Source organism: Panthera onca, chromosome E1 (assembly GCF_046562875.1).
Source record: "Panthera onca isolate mPanOnc1 chromosome E1, mPanOnc1 haplotype 2, whole genome shotgun sequence".
Lineage (NCBI taxonomy): Eukaryota > Metazoa > Chordata > Mammalia > Carnivora > Felidae > Panthera > Panthera onca.
The window spans coordinates 8,603,275-8,618,899 of NC_138352.1; the positions used below are offsets into that span (position 1 = coordinate 8,603,275).

The 15,625-nt window shown below is 56.2% G+C and overlaps 1 protein-coding gene across 1 annotated transcript; it reads right to left on the reverse strand.

The window, feature by feature from the left end:
- CPSF4L (cleavage and polyadenylation specific factor 4 like) lies at positions 1-10,377 on the reverse strand. The gene is made up of 8 exons (XM_078438229.2): positions 10,275-10,377; positions 9,678-9,728; positions 8,773-8,925; positions 5,478-5,573; positions 4,448-4,541; positions 3,929-3,968; positions 2,626-2,790; positions 1-1,645 (listed from the first exon to the last, which is right to left on the reverse strand). The coding sequence occupies exons 1-8, from the start codon at positions 10,375-10,377 to the stop codon at positions 1,553-1,555; spliced, it is 795 nt and encodes a 264-aa protein (XP_078294355.2). The 3' UTR covers positions 1-1,552.
- Between the last annotated feature and the right edge of the window lie 5,248 nt (positions 10,378-15,625).

Below are 15,625 nucleotides of genomic sequence, written 5' to 3' on the forward strand. Positions count from 1 at the left end.
GTTATCCCTGGTCTTAGCTCCTGGGATTGAAGCCTGAGTGACTGTATCTGAAATACGGAGTTTACTGGGGAAAGTACTTTCTTCTAATACATACCAGAGTATTTAGTTATTAAACATAATCATTTGTGTATTAGCAACAGGGTGTTTTACTTGTTCCGGGAAACCTCGCTGCCGCTGTTCTTAGTCCTTTACCCCGATTTGCAGATTATCCTAATTCCCCTGCTCCCTGTGTTCCTCCACCACTCTTCATAACAGTAGTTTTAAAATTTTCCTCTCACCTGGTTATTTGCCTCTTCCAGACCCTCACCTTTGAGATGGGTGGCTGTGGCCTGGGGCGAGTTGTCTGACTTCCTGGAGCCTCTTTGGAGGTCTGGACTGTAAAGCGCGGACAGTTATACCTACTTTGCAGAGCCTTGGTGGGATTAGAGGCCCTGCGTCGGTAAATTCCAGCAAGGGCCCACGTGTGGTAGGAATTAAATTCTAACGGCTCTCCTGAACCCCCTGTGGCCTCACGCTACTTCAGATTCTAAATGTGAACCAAGCGAGAACAAGCCCGCCACGATCCCCGCTAAAACGTGGCTACCCTCCGGGGCCTGCTCTGTCAAAGCCAAGTGCTGTGCAGAGTTCTTTACCTGCATTCTCTCATCCCATCCTTAGGACCACCCTGGGAGGCTGGCGCCGTTACGCTTATTTGTCACACTGAGGAGCCTGAGGCTCGAGGCTGAGTAGTTTGCCTACACGGCTGTGTGGTATTTGTCTCAGCAGCCCACGCGGGGCTGCCGTGCAGACCCCCAGAACCTGCGGGCCTCGTTCTTCGATCACCCTGTCCCCTTACCTTCTAGCTCCAGGCGGCCGGGTGGCCGTCTCCATCTGCCACAGGCTGGTGAGGGTGGGGGTGGGGGGGTGCGTCCTACTCACACCTTCTACTGTTTTCTCCATGTCTCCAAAAGTCTCTGCTTTAACCTCCCCGCTCCTCTCCCAGTGGGTCAGACCCCCTTGACTCCCGCATCCGCGTAAATAGAATGGCATTAAATGGTCCAGGTCACGCCCCTACCCCCCCAGGATAAGACTGGTGTGTACCGTCTCCCTCCCCATAATTCCTCACATCAGGCGTGCACAGGGTCTAGCCTTAAATTTAAGTAAGCCGTAACAGGGAAGCAGCTGTCATGCCAAAGGAAACCATTGAGTTTAATCACCAGTTTGCAGCAGCAGGTGAGGCCACGTGCACGGGAACTGCCCCGTGCAGCCCAGGCTGGTCTTGTAGCGGGTGCAGGAAACGCGCAGACGGGGGCGGCTGTTCCCACTAGCTTGGGTTCGGGGTTTAGGTACATTCTGCTCCCCCGTTTTATGGCTAACTCGTCCTGCCACAGGTTGCGTGCCTCCAGTCCTGTTGTGTTTCTAGCAGCTCTTTCACGGACAGAATGAGAGGAAATAAGCCCGAATGCAGCACGCTACTCCTGCATCTCCTACCCTGTTGAGGCGGACAGTAGGGTTCACTGGGAACAGAGAGGACCCCACAGCGTGGCCCCTGGGTGTCTTCACTAGAAGGTCTTCAGTTACCCCACAGACCAGGGGTTATTTTTTGATAACTCCTACCTGTTGGAGTCTTACTACATTTGCTGGCATAATGGCCCGGTTTTCGACACTAAAAGAAAAAGATTAAGGGTGTAACTTTTCATAGATTCAAATCTCAGTAGAAACATCTTAACCTGTCTAAGGAACCATAAAAGCTAGTTAGCTGCCTAACTAGCTTTTTTTTTTCTTAACTTTATTTTGAGAAACCGAGACAGCACAAGTGGGGGAGGGGCAGAGAGACTCCCAAGCAGGCTCCGCACTCAGCACGGCTGACAGGGCTTGAACCCATGAAGCCGGGAGATCCCCACCCGAGCCGAAACCAAGCGTCGGACGCTTAACCGACGGAGCCACCCAGGTACCCTTGATGGATTTTATCTTAAATGAAGCTCCGTTTCAGGCCTGAGAGACCTTGAGATTCAAGCCATTATCACTATCCCAGAGAACAGGGCTCTGGATGTTCAGAGGCCCCCCAAAATCAAACGTATGAGAAAGGCAAGGGCCCCGTTCCCTGGCCTCTGCCGGTGGAGGTTGCTCTTAACAGTGTAGAGCGGCCAGAAGCACAGGACAGTCAGGGCGCCTGGCTGGCTCAGTTGGTGGAACGTGGGACTCCTGATCGCAGGGTGGGGAGTTGGAGCTTCACATTGGGTGTAGAGATTACTTACAAATAAAATCTCTAAAATAAAAAGAGCACAGAACAGCGTAGAGTTTGTCTCGTGAAGGTATGTATGATGTTTTTCTTCTTGATAAACCAGGGGGAAAAAAAGGAAACCAAAGTGCTACATTCCCTTAGGAAATCCTGCCCCCTAAGTCTTGAGGACATTATAGATCAACTCAGAACTGGTAACGCAGCAAAGAAGGTGATGAAAGCTGTCTAACTTAGTAGCTTTTAAAGAAAGTCTTGTCTGGCCAGAGAGGTAAGTCAGATGAGGTCGTGGAGACTTAGGGTAACATTGGGGTTACCAGTGCCCGCTCACTGCCCTCATTCACACCCCTAGACCCCAGTGTGGTGGTCTTACCTGACCCGAAGGGAGTCGCACCGCAGCTACTCACCCTGTAGCACGGGCCGGACTCCGGCGCCCTGAGTCCCAGGTGGTAGGAGACCAGGTGCTGCTGGGGCCTCTGAGCGGGGAGAAGCGGTCCCTCCGGCGGGGAAGGGGGCCTGCGAGGCTCCCAGGCACGAGCAGGAGGGGCTGAACCCCGTGGCCAGTTGACAAGCTGCTGATAAAGTCAGGAGAAAACACTGCAGACGTGGCGACTTTGCACTGAGGGCAGGGGCTCCGGCCAGGCGTGTACATGCAAAGCAGGTTTCAAGGTGCTTTACTGCGGCGTTAATTGCCGACCGCGTGGCTCCCGACGAGCCTTAGACTTGGGCTTGTGGATCGCCCGCAGTCATTGAGGAGGCTTCCCCCCTGGAAGCGGCAGAGGGCGCCCTTCCGAGCCGGCGCCGGCCTTCCCTCTGGCTGAGGGACCGGATGTGGGGCCACTGATTGACAGGGGCTAAGCGCCCGCCCCCCGTTCCCACGCCTATTTTGACCTCCTTCAGACTTAACTGGCCTTCCGACTTTCAGTCTTCCGGACCAGGGGTCAGCAAAGACTTTCTGTAGGAGACCAGAGAGGAAAGATTTCCGGCCTTGCAGGCCGTCTGGGCTCCGGCACAGCCACTCTTAAGCACGAGACCGGCTGTAGATGACGCGTACGTGAGCGTGGCCCGGTTCCAATAAAACTACGAGCACTGACATTTTCATTTTCACGTGTTACAATATATTCTGGTTTCTTTCCCCTACGATCTTTAAAAAAAAAAAAAAAAAACCCACTGCAAGTGCGGGGCTGTACAAAAATAGGCAGTGGCCCGATCTGGCCCCCAGGCTGTAGTTTGCTGACCCCTGATGCGGGTGCTCGTCAGTGCTTGGTAGCAGTGGGAAGAGTATGTGTTCCCGCAGGGACCGGGCACAACCAGGATGGCCCCGATGCAAGCCCGGAGCTGGGCCCCTTGGTCTTTATCAAAAAACCACACACGTCGGGCGCCTGGCTGTCCTAAGTTGGAGGAACATGCGACTCATGATCTCAGGGTCGTGAGTTGGAACCCCACAGGTTGCTTACACACACATGCCGCCCACTAAGGAGAATTCCAGGGCCGATGAGCTGAGCAGGGCCGCTACCTGCCGCAGAGGCTGCAGAGGTGGGAGGGGGTCTGGGCCGTGGCGGGTGCTTCTCCCGGGACGGGTACTTGGAGCGGATCGTGCGAGGGTGAGGGCAGCTGGGCGTAGTGCGGTGCCAGAGTAAGTGCTCTCCAGGGAGCGCGTGCGGTAAAGGGAACGAAACACCCCTGCCCCCTCCCTGCCTGCACACTCACCTTCGTGAAACTCGGGTTGAATAAAAGATTCATCTTGGGACTGAGGGAAGTACAGAGAGAGAGAGAGAGAGACAGTTACAGCCTGGCTCCAGCCCTCCATCACCTGCTCATTAGCGTGCTCCTCACCAGCCTACTGCAGATTTCCGGTTTCTGAGCCCCCTGGGGAAGGAGCCCATGCCCCAGCGGGGGGATGACGGAGAACTGCAGAGGGTTGGGGTGGGTTTTAAGTGTTTCTGCTCATTTCTAGAACAGTTTGGGAAGAGCTACATGCCTGTCAGCCCTGCACAAATACACGTGAACAGCCTGGGGTAGAGTTTGGTACAGCACCTTGGGGGGGGGGGGGTCGGGGGGAGGCAATGCAGGGTGAGCTAGCAAGGAAATCACTGCAGGGGGGAGGGGGGCATGCTCACCAGACACTTCATTTTCCACCTTGGACCAGTGAAGGTATAGAAGGATCTAGATCCAGAAGCCAGAAAGCAGGCACCGAACTAGAGTTGCTAATCCAGGTGTCCTACTTACTGTGCAAATTGGCACCTGGGTCCCTCGGGGCAGAAGCCCACGAAGTAGTTAGCGCACATTACCTTACGGACATGGCGGTGTTTGCACAGGGGACCTGCCGGGCAGAGAACAGCCAGAAACACATGACGAATCTCACCGGGAGGGTATGACAGTCATAGCTCTCCACTTAACAGGGTATATAAACGTTGTCCTTTCCTGCCCAAAGCACCTGCTTCCTAGCCACGTGACTGAGAGGGGAATGGCCACCTCGGAATGTGCTGGGGTGGGTGCCAGCTGGCCAGTGCTGAGCAGCGGGGTCGGAGGCATCCCTGACACACTGCATCTTGGAGGATTTACGTGGTCGTAGACTGTCATTTGTCACCTTTACTTAGCTCCAGAAGCTACAGCTGGGGAAAGGCTAACCCCACCACAGCTTACTAATCCTCCCCTAAAATGCCCCCAAAGGAACACTGCCGAGGACTCAGAACAGTGCACCTGAACACCAGTGAAAGTAAAGGGCGCAGTACTCAGAGCACAGGGACTCCATTGGGGGGACCCTGCCTCTTAATGGGGCAGGTGGAGCACGCTTATGTGACAGCACCCCCCCCCCCCGAGGTGGGTAAAAGAAATAGACAAGAGAATGCATGTGGTCGGTCTCCCCTGGACCAGACCCGATGCCAAGGGCTTCCTGTGAGGTCCTGTGTCTGCCAGCTCAATAACCCTATGAAGGAGCTGTTTCCCCTTTCGATAAGTGAGGAACTGCGTTCAGCAATTCGTTCAAGGTCACGCAGCTGATACATTCTGAAGTCACTGGGATCTGAACCCAAGTAAGCCTGCTGGGAGAAGCCATGCCAGGCTGAATGTTACCATACACAGAGGGCTCTTTTCCATCAGGGCGAGCCTGGGGGAGAACTATGGAAAGGCCTTCCGTTGGGATTTTAACCCAGGGGCACACCCCCACGGGGCCTTATCAGGAATATGCATCCTTCCCTTGCTGGGGACACCCCCCACATCGTGATCACCTAGTGCTCCCTTTCCATCGGGGCCTCACCATCCTTGCAGAAACCTTGGTTGTACCAAGGACAGTCCCGGGTCTTGAAAGCTGGCTTCACGTGGAGAAAGGGACATTCCTTGTTGTTGCAATCACCTGAAAAGTCCAGCATTCTTTAAAAATGGGCTCATCTTGGGGCACCTGGGTGGCTCAGTTGGTTAAGCGTCCGACTTCAGCTCAGGTCATGATCTCACAGTCCGTGAGTTCAAGCCCCGCATTGGGCCCTGTGCTGACAGCTCAGAGCCTGGAGCCTGTTTTGGATTCTGTGTCTCCCTCTCTCCCTGCCCCTCCCCTGTTCATGCTCTGTCTCTCTCTGTCTCAAAAATAAATAAACGTTAAAAAAAATTAAAAAAAAAAAAAAAAACGGGCTCATCTTAACGCTCATTTCCACCCTCCCCAAAGTGGACTGACCGCCTTGCCTAGCCTCCACTTGCCTTCCTTCCATCAGCAGCAGCTTTTAGAAGACAGCAAGGATTTTCTAATCCTTCTTGCAATCTAGGAAGAATGGATCCCAATACTACTTGCTAAGTAGGACTTGGGTAAGAATAAACACATCTGGAAGAGCAGAGGCAGGGCCAGATATCCAGAGGGAGGGACTGGAACGGAAGGCATCTGGAGGCCACCAGAGAGGAAGGAACGAAGAAGTGGCGGGGAGAGGAGAGCCAGAGCGAGCCCCTAAAGATCCAAGAGGACACAGTGTGGATGCTTTTCAATCAAGGCCCTCTGTGCTTCGTCTCTGCAACGGAGACCTACGGTGCTTCTAGAACCAGGGTACAGTCCTTTCTGGCGGACAGGCCAACAAGACCAGCTCCAAAGCTGGCGGTGGTCTGATGCTAGATGCTACACAGGGACCCCTGTGGTTGCACGATGCCTGTGCTATAAGCTGTGGGTAATAGTCCAAGACTCGGGTCCTCTAGAAGGAGCCAGCCTCGTGGGACAGACCACTGGAGAATTGTTGTAAGAACACTCTTAGATTTCTTGCAGGAGCCCAGGGCTCTGAAGGAGCGTGGGGAGGAGTCAGTTCATCTTTCACCTCATGTGAGTAGAGACTTGGTGGATGCTTCCAATCCCATCCTCCTTAAAAGCCTACAACTCACGGGTGCGCCCGGGTGGCTCAGTCGGTTGGGCGACTGACTTCGGCTCAGGTCATGATCTCATAGTCTGTGGGTTTGAGCCCTGTGTCGGGCTCTGTGCTGCCGGCTCGGAGCCTGGAGCCTGCTTCGGATTCTGTGTCTCCTCCCCTCTCTGCCCCTCCCCTGCTCATGCTCTGTGTCTGTCTCTCGATAATAAATAAACGTTAAAAAAAAAAAAAGTCTACAACTCGGTGCTTCTCAGAGCCAAAAGGACTTGATGGTGTTCGCCCCATTGGTTTTCAAACTTCTCCAGAGATCTACTTAAAGGTCGCCCTTCTGCAAAGCAGGTTTCACCGCTGATGCCTAAGAACAGTTTGAAATCACCGTTCCTCCTGGCCTTCCCGTCTCACAAACGAGGACAGCAGTGCTCAGAGAGGGGAACTGCCATGTGCAGCCCAGGGCAGAGTGCAGCCTCTGGGCTCCCGCCTTTTGAGGAATGGAAGTGACATCCCTCCCCTAGGGCTGGCAAGCATTTGATCTAGGAGGCAGTGGCGGGAAGTCACCTGCCGTGCAATGCTGCCTTTCTGTCCTGGCCTGGATGTACCTCGCTGCATTCCTCTGGCGGACAGCAGGTGGCACCCGCACCTCATCCTCCAGTCAGCCTTTTCGGAGTCCCCCAGGTAGCTGTTAGAAGAGCGCAGCCAGCTGCAGGGCCCAAGACCCTGGGCCCCCTCAGCTGCCCCTTCCCACTCCAACACCTCCCAACATAATGTTCTACATAAAACAGTTTACTTCCAATAAGAAAGATAATTACTTTGGGGCGCCCGGGGGGCTCAGTCGGTTAAGCGTCTGACTTCCACTCAGGTCATGATCTCAGTTTCCGTGAGTTCGAGCCCCGCATCAGGCTCTGTGTTGACAGCTCAGAGCCTGGAGCCTGCTTCGGATTCTGTGCCCCCCCCCCCACTTTATGCCTCTCCCCCACTGGTGCTCTGTCACCTTCTAGCAAAAATAAATAAATGTTATAAATTTTTTTTGCTTAATGGTAAGTGGCATTTTTAAATGAAAGAGGTTTAGGTGCTGACCAAGGGAAGCTGGGCTTCAGGTAAACTCTGTGCTTCCCTTCCAAGAACACATGCAGGCCGCGGGACCTCAACTCCCAGCAGGCAGGACACAGAATTTTGGCCTGGGAGGAGCTCTTTGGGGATGCTTCGCCTTCTTCCCAAATAGCTGGGACCTCCCCCACTGCCCCCCCCCCGCCACTGGCACTAAGGGCAGCTTACCCCAAAGCTGCCCCAGTCAGAGACATCCCTGAAGACTGTGGCAGCTCTCTGTCCCTCCAGGTCACTCTTTTGGAACACAGTTTGAAAAGCACTGGACTAGATAATCCTTAAGGCTCCTTCCAGCTCTGGAAAGCACTGAGCTGTAGAATTTCACTGGGAAGATATTTTACAAGATCTGAGGCACACTTGCCGATTCAATCTTAAATGAGGTGGCAAGTGGTTGTGGCCTCCTGCCCCGGGCAGCCCTGTGCACGACAAAAGGAGGTCTGAAAGCCAGAGAGAAGGAGGACACTGGTCCCAACCCGACCACACAAGATAATTTTAGAGGCTGTGCTTCTGAACCTCATGACTGTATGTTTACAGTGACCCTGCACTGCCAATAAGAGATGCTAGTTTTCCGCTTACGGAAGCAGTGCAAAGTTTTCTTCTATAATAACACTCTGTAAAACAAGACAGTCGAAAGAATCGACAGTGACACAGGTCAATGGCACAGGTGCTTTCTGTGTTTGGCAAGCATCGTGAAAGTGGCTTTCAAATCCTGCTGTTTGGGAAACGCTGGCCCGGACCCACCCCGGGGACAGAGACGCGGCCCATTCCAGGCTTATTTCCGGACAGTCGGTCCGGGTATGTGATTAGCCAGGACTGCAAAGGGAAACAATTCAGCCTTTGAGTCCAGCCTCACCCCACCCTTCCCGTGGGGGTGGGGGTGGGGGTTACTCGCGTGTGCCCGAGCCTGTGGGCCAGTGAAACAGGGATCCCAGAGTACAGTTCCACTGTTCCCAGGGGGCTGGAAAAGCAGGTGCCTGGGGCTCAGAGAGGCCCGGTCGGCCACCGGAGACATACACAGTCTCCTTTGGGCTTCCCTGTCACACGTCTTCCTGTCTCCCCAGTCCCCACTGCCAATCCCCCTAGGTAAGGGCTGGAGCCAGGAAGGGGCGTTACCGAACTTGGAGTAGAAGTAGCACTCGGGCATCCTGGTGACATCGTACTGGTGCAAGAAATTGCACTGGTCGCCCTTCTTACACAGTCCCCGCAGCCAGTGCTTACACACCACCATCTTCTCCCCTCGGTTGTGCCGGAGAGGACAGAGCTTCCCTGGGAACAGCAGAGCAGCCAGCTGGGAGCACCCCCACCCCCTGCTTGCCTGGGATTCCCGAGGAGCGTGCCCCTCGTCCATCCCGTCACCTGACCCCTGGTGGAGGCCACACGGAGGACGGGCTGTCGTCTTAGCACTGCCACACCTTCGCCCAAAGTTTCCTCTCTGCCTGGCCTGCCCTCGTGCTTCTCAAACCCCGGGAAGCCCCAGGGGGTCAGGACAGCTCCCAGCAGCCTCACAGCCCCCCTCTCCTGCAGGCTCAGGGTGGGGCTCCTACCAGAGAGCAGAGCCGTGGCTCCAGCCCGGGACCCCCACCCAGCACGGCCCCTGGCACATAGTGCTTGTTAAGGGCCTGTTAAAACCAGGTCTCAGAAACCCCCCTCAAAGGTTGTGTTACCTGACCCCGGAGACCTAACGTGCTGACCTAAGAGCCGGCTTTGTAACTAACAACTTAGAAGGAAGTAGAAATGTCCTGTGTGACTCTGTTACCTTCTTACGGGGGTACTGCCATCAGCAGGAAGGATGCCCCAGTTCCCAAGTTCCTAAACAGGACCAGCCTCATGCTTGGCCACCCCTCTGATAGAATGTGAGGGTTGCCGGGAAGGGGTTCTTTGTAAATAGTCCTACCCTCACCCGGCCAATGACTCGCTTGGGTGTGACCTTCCACCAGAGCACTTGGATTTCTTTGCAAGAGGGCGTAGATGTGTAGACGGCCCCAGCCCCCCACGCCCTGGTTCCCCTGCTGACCCACCTTTCTCACAGAGCCCTTTAGTGAAAAAGTTGCACACAGCTGAGCCCGACTCTAGAAGGGGAAGAAGGAAAGAGAGAAGGTAGCTTCACCAGAGGCTGCACCTGCCAGGGGGTTTTTCCTCCTCAGGAAGTCCCTACCCACCCCCACCCACCGCCGCAACCCCGAACCTCCCCAAAGCTTGGGCCTGGGGGCTAGGGCCTGCCTCTTTGGATGCTGGCCTCCAGAACCAGCCTCAAGACCTCAACACCTAAGCCCCCAACTCTGAAACACAGGTGATGGAGGGGCCCAAGGCAACTCAGGAGGCCAATGTGGACTTTCCTGGCTTCTCACCATTCCCTTTCTGTATCTCTCTGCTTTCCCCGTCTGGAAAATGGGCTGCCTGGAAGTCAGCTCCATTCTCCTGGAATCCTGGAGAGTATGTAAGAGGGGAGCCCTCAGCCCCTGAGAAGGGGGGTGCTGAGCTGAGAATCACGGGTGGCAGGCCCCAGTCCCCAACTCGGTCCCCCTGGCGGGCCGCAGTGAAGGGGCTGAGCGGAGAAGCCCAGAGAACGGCGCGAGGTCCCCCAGGGGGACGGCTGACACCCTGTCCTCACTCACTGTCCATGCCCTGGAAAGGCAGGAGTCCAGTGCCCTTTTGCATCTCTACATCCTTCTCGAAGGTGAAGGTGAACTGCTCTAGCCCAGCAATGATCTCTTGCATCTTCCATCTCCTGCCGGGCCGCCCAAACCTGCTCAAGCCCCTGCAGGCGCACCCTATATAGCTCATCAGAGGCCCTTAAGGGGGCAGGGTCTGGTGCTGCCCCCCTCATCCCCGGATGCCAGTGGCCAGGTGACAGCTGGGCTGCTCTCTAGGCACAGCTGTCTTCTTACTCCCACCTGGTGCAGGTGCAGACGCCCCGGGGCCCCGCGCCCTCGCGCGGTGTACCTAACACCCCGCTCACAATGCGCGCCGCTGGGGAAGAATTAGCAAAGCCGCACGTACGCACGCACGGCGTATGCGCAGACATTACCAAACCTGTGCTCAGTCTTTCATTCAACATGAAGACAAAGCCACAGGTTAGCCTTGAGCAGAGTTGCACAAACCGACCACAGCGAGGCTGTTCTGATTCCCAGGAGCTTGGGGGCCAAAGGGTGAGGGGGTGGGCGGGGCAGGGAGGGAGCCCCCTCCCCCCCGCCTCCCCGCTTCCCTCTAATCGGGTCCCAGCCGACCCCTCCCTCTGGGACTCCTGACATCCCTTTTCTGGCCTGAGTGACAAGCCCTGAGCGTGCTCTTCATGGGAGAGGGAAAAAGGAACGAAATCCAGAGGAATCGGAAATAGTTGGATGAATAGCGCTTTGTTTACGCGCACACAATCGCGAGCTCGGCTGGGGGTGGAACCAACCAGAGGCCTCCCAGCCAGGATTCCACAGGCCACCCCAGCGCCTCCCACCCCTGAGAAAGTGCTTTGTAAACGAAATCTCTATGCAAATGTTGTTTTATTATTATTACACCACCCCTGCCCCCAGGGCTGGGGACATCTGAAAGTGCTTTCAAAGGAGCATTTTAGGGCTCTAACTAGGGCAGGCTCCCCCCTCCCCCCACGCCCTGGCCCTGAACTGGCCTTCCCTCCAACTGGAGCTGGTGTTTTCAGAGTCGCACTGGAGCCCGCAGAACCCCGACGCCCTCCTTCCTGGACCGAGCGAGCGGGGAGAGGTGGGCAGCGCCCTGCAGGCCCGAGCGGGCCTGCAAGAAGGAGCCTGCTTGCTGGCTTTTGTTTTCCCGTGGCTGTCGCCGCGCTCCTCCTCGATTTGGTGGTGTTCTTTTGAACTCGGGATCAGAAAAGAAAATAGCTGGGGAGAGAGACACCTGGAGCTGAGGCGGGGCTGGGAGGGGCGGGGAAGGGATCCAAGAGTTTCCAAAAGCCCGGGCCTCCCTCTGACTTCATTCCCAGGGAGGCAGGGGGCCGAGCCGAGACCTGTGGGAGGCTGGGGCACAGGGGCGCCCCTGGGGCAGGAACCCTATTCCCGTGCATTGATTAGTAGTCCCGAGAACACATTAATCTGTCAACACACCAACCCGGCAGGGCAGGCAGGCAGGCAAATGAGGACATCACGACTCAGCGAGGCCCAGGGCACACAGCTGGGAAGATGGTGACACGGAATTCAAATCCTGATCTCTCGATGGTTTCTTTCCATAAACATCCACAGAGCATCTACGTACAAGGGACTGGGGCCCCAAAACAGAGTGCTGCGTTCCTGCCCCCAGGAACAGCCCAGCCAAGTGGGGAGGTACACGCTGGTCCCGGGGGACGATAATGGCTAACAGGGGGAGGTTAACAGGGGTATGAACGGTAAGGGCGGGGGGGGGCGCTAAGCACGGGCAGGGAGGGGCGGCCGAAGAGCGTCTGGTAGCGATGGGCATGTTCCAGAAGGGAGGCCAGCCATATGAGGGCATAGAGAATTAAGCAACATGGTGGTGGGGAGGGGGTTGGTCAGGGTTTAGTTAGTCCTCCTGTTAGAGGGGTGGGGGTGACAAGATTGGCATTTGAAACTCGAGTGTCTCTTAGAGCTTAGTTTTCTATCATGAAGCCAGCGGAGCGTCCCGGAAGGGGTAGGCACCCTGGAGAGTAGATGGAGGAGGAGAGGACAGGCAGCTATTTAAGGGATGATAAAAATAATAATTAGAGCCTGGAAATATCTCCAGGGATGCTTCCCTGCACTGTGGTGGCCGGAAAGGGTTCATTGGCAAGAGCCGAGCTTGGAGGAGCCCCCCCCCCCCCCCCCCCGCCCCGCCCGCCCCCGTGCAGACTCCTCCCTCCATCCACCCCAGCGGCCCCTCCTCTTTCGGTCAAGGCCCCGCCCACGACCCGGACTCCCGGTCGCACCTCTGAGTGCCTGGCCAGGCCGAGGGCGTGCCCAGGATGCTGCCTAGATGACTTCCCCACTCCCAGAGCACAGTCACTGATTTGGCCTCAGAATGACAGCAGCTGGCATTCGCAGCCTTTGCTTACCCCAAATGCCTTCTAGGGTGGGTTGAATGGTCTCCCCCAAAGAGGGAGACCCAGTCCTAACCCCTGGTGCCTGTGAATGTGACCTGATTTGGAAATTGGATCTTTGCACATGTAACTAAGGATCTCAGTGAGGTCCTCCTGGAATTCGTGTGGGCCCTAAACTCCATGGCTGGGGGCCTTACAAGAGGAGAGTTTGGGACACGCAGCGACGGAAGAGACGCAGAGGAGCCCTATGAAGACGGAGGAGGAGACGGGATTCTGGCGGCTGCCGGGGAGCACCCAGGGTGGCTGGCTACCCCCAGAGACCCCGACGGAGGCAGCAACGGTTCTCCCCAAGGAGCCCGCCCTGCCTGCACCGCCCTCTCGGACCTGTGGCCTCTGCGATGGGAGGACATGTCTGTTGTCTTAAGCCATCGCCTCTGTGATAATTTGTTATGGTGGCCCCAGCAAACTAATTCATCCGCCCGCTCGGAAATTCAGCTGCAGGAGACCTCACCCCTTTTACAGATGAGCAAATAGACACACAGGGAAGTAGGTGACTACCGAGGTCCCACAGCTAATTGGAGTCAACTGGGGGCAGGTCTGGGTCTCCCACCTCCTAAAGCCTTTTGCACTCTTGTCACTCAAACCAGGAGGCTGCCCACCCCCCCCCCCCCCGTGTATACTACCACGTCAAGGCTCCCCAAGTGCACCAGCAACCCCATTGTGCAGAGACACAAAGCAAGCCCCAGGCCAGAGAAGGCGCCGGAGTGGGGAGCCGGGTGCCCCCTCTGGAACCTCATAGTCCTCCCTCTGTGCCCCGGAGCCTGTCCCCAGCACTGGTGTTTTCGTCGATTAATTAATTCATGGCTGCAAAGTGGACACCCAAATCGTTCTGCAAACAGTGGTGTTAATTTTTAATCACCATCATTATGAGGCACCCACTTAACTCCGGCTGCAGATTTCCTGAATCAGCATCACCCTGCCCCTTTCCCTCTATAGATGCACTGTTCTGAAAACCAGGCGTGCAGGGAGCTCTAGAATTCTCTTGTCAGGAACTGGGGGAGGTCCTCGAGCCCGTCCCCCCTGGCCTTGGATCAATCTCAGCCAGTGCTTTTCCGGGCCGAGTGTGGCCAGGCCCTCCTCCCTGGTGTCTATGCATCTATCTGCCTACCTCCCACCTTGGGCACCCTGAGTTCATGCCACGGGTATAGACTGTGGCATTGGGCAGGCCAGGGTTCAAATCCGGGCTCTGCGGGGCCCCAGCCCGTGATTGTGGGCCAGTCATTTAATCACCTCCCTGAACCCCAGATTCTGCATCTGTGAAATGGGACCCACGGCGTGGCCATACCCAGGGTGCTGTGTGAGAAGTACATATGGGCATGTGGGTGCCTGACATCAGGGAGTAGCTGGGTGGGAGCCATCCCTCCCAGAAGGTATGTGCCATAAGGAGTGAGGAACGGTGTCCTGCCCCCAGGCCCAAGGTGCCACCTTCCTCAAGCTTACTGTTCCTAAGGACCCCTGATAAAGGAGGAGACAGGGGCCCCCCTAGGAGACAGGGGGCTCCATGCTGTTCAGGCGCTGCTGGAGGGGCCGCTCTAAGTCCAGCAGGGACGGGCCCGGTGGCTGGATAGCCATGGTGTTGGGATGGAGTGGAGGTCAGAGGAACCCCCAGTGACCCACAGCTGCTGCTGTTCAGCTCAGCCCCAAGGACAATGAGCCAGTGTGCCCTGCCCTCTCCACTGCTCTGTGCCCCAGAGATGCCACTTGGCGGGGACAGCTGTTGGCCTCACAATAGCCACTTGGAGTGCAGGGCAGGGAGGTCCAGCAGCTGGGATGGGCCTGCTCTGCCTTTGCCCAAGAGCTTGGTCTCTGGGAGTCCGGTGGTTCTAGGAAGTCTACTCTAGGAAAGGCATCCGTCTCCCCCAGGGGCGCGGGCTCAGTAATGGCACTAATGAGCCACCCACACTTCTCATCTGGGCCTCCTCCTGTCCTGACTTGCAACTGTTCAAGTTGCTCGTACCCATTTTGCAGACAAAGAAACCAGGGCTGAGAGGTGAGAAGGGCTGCCTGAACCAGTAGGTGTCGCACTTAGATGAGCTTCCCAAAGACCATAGGCTCCGTCTGCAGGAGCCTGACCTCTCAGGCTCGAGAGCGTGCTGAGGCCACTGAGAGGTCATGTGACACGCACTTTGGGTCTGAGAGTCAAGGAGACAGGACATTGTGGGGCTCAGGGGGTCCTGATAGCTTTTCTCCCCCACTGTTGCCACCTCCGTGCATCTTGGTCCTCAGGCCGTCCTCTCCTCAGCTTCTGTGCCCAGAGCCCTTCCAGGGGGAGCAGAGGCTGCTTGGAGCCTCCTGGGGTTCCTATGCCCTGCCACCGGCAGCTCTGGGGGGGATGCCACAGGCCCAGACCGCCAGCAAAAATGAGTTAGCAGAAGAGGCGTGATGGGGCCAGCTCAGGTGACACTCTGGTTTCTTCCTCCTTATCCAGAGCCCTTCTGGCGTCCCCTTGATGGTTCTGCCCCCACCCAGCCTCTAGGGAGCTAGTCTTTCGTTCATTCACTCAGCACTCACTCAAAAATACTGTTGAACTTCTCTTCATGCTGAAGGATACAGAACGAACAAAGCAGCTTTTATCAGTGTTCTAGGGAGCAGAATACTGGCCCCCAAAGATGCCCACGTCCTAATCTCTGAAACCTGTGAATAAGTTACCTTACGTGGCAAAGGGGACTTTGTGGGTGTGGTTAAGGATCTTGAGATGGGGGAGGTTACCCTGGATTGTCTGGGTGGGCCCAATGTCATCACAAGGGGACTTAAAAGTGGGAGGCAGGAGAGCCAGAGGGAGGCAGGAAAGAAGAGAGAGAGAGAGGTTTGAAGACGTTACTCTGCTGGTTTTGAAAATGGAGGAAGGGCCATAAGCCAAGGAAGGCAGGAGGTCTCCGGGAGCTGTAAAAAGTGAGGAGGCAAGATTCTCCC

Coding starts and splice junctions, on each gene's coding strand:
- CPSF4L (XM_078438229.2), bottom strand. CDS start 10,377: ATGCAAGAGATCATTGCTGGGCTAGAGCAGTTCACCTTCACCTTCGAG. Junction 9,729..10,274: donor GCCTTTCCAGGGCATGGACA/GTGAGTGAGGAC, acceptor TTCCCCTTCTAG/AGTCGGGCTCAGCTGTGTGC. Junction 5,574..8,772: donor CTACTTCTACTCCAAGTTCG/GTAACGCCCCTT, acceptor TGGACTTTTCAG/GTGATTGCAACAACAAGGAA.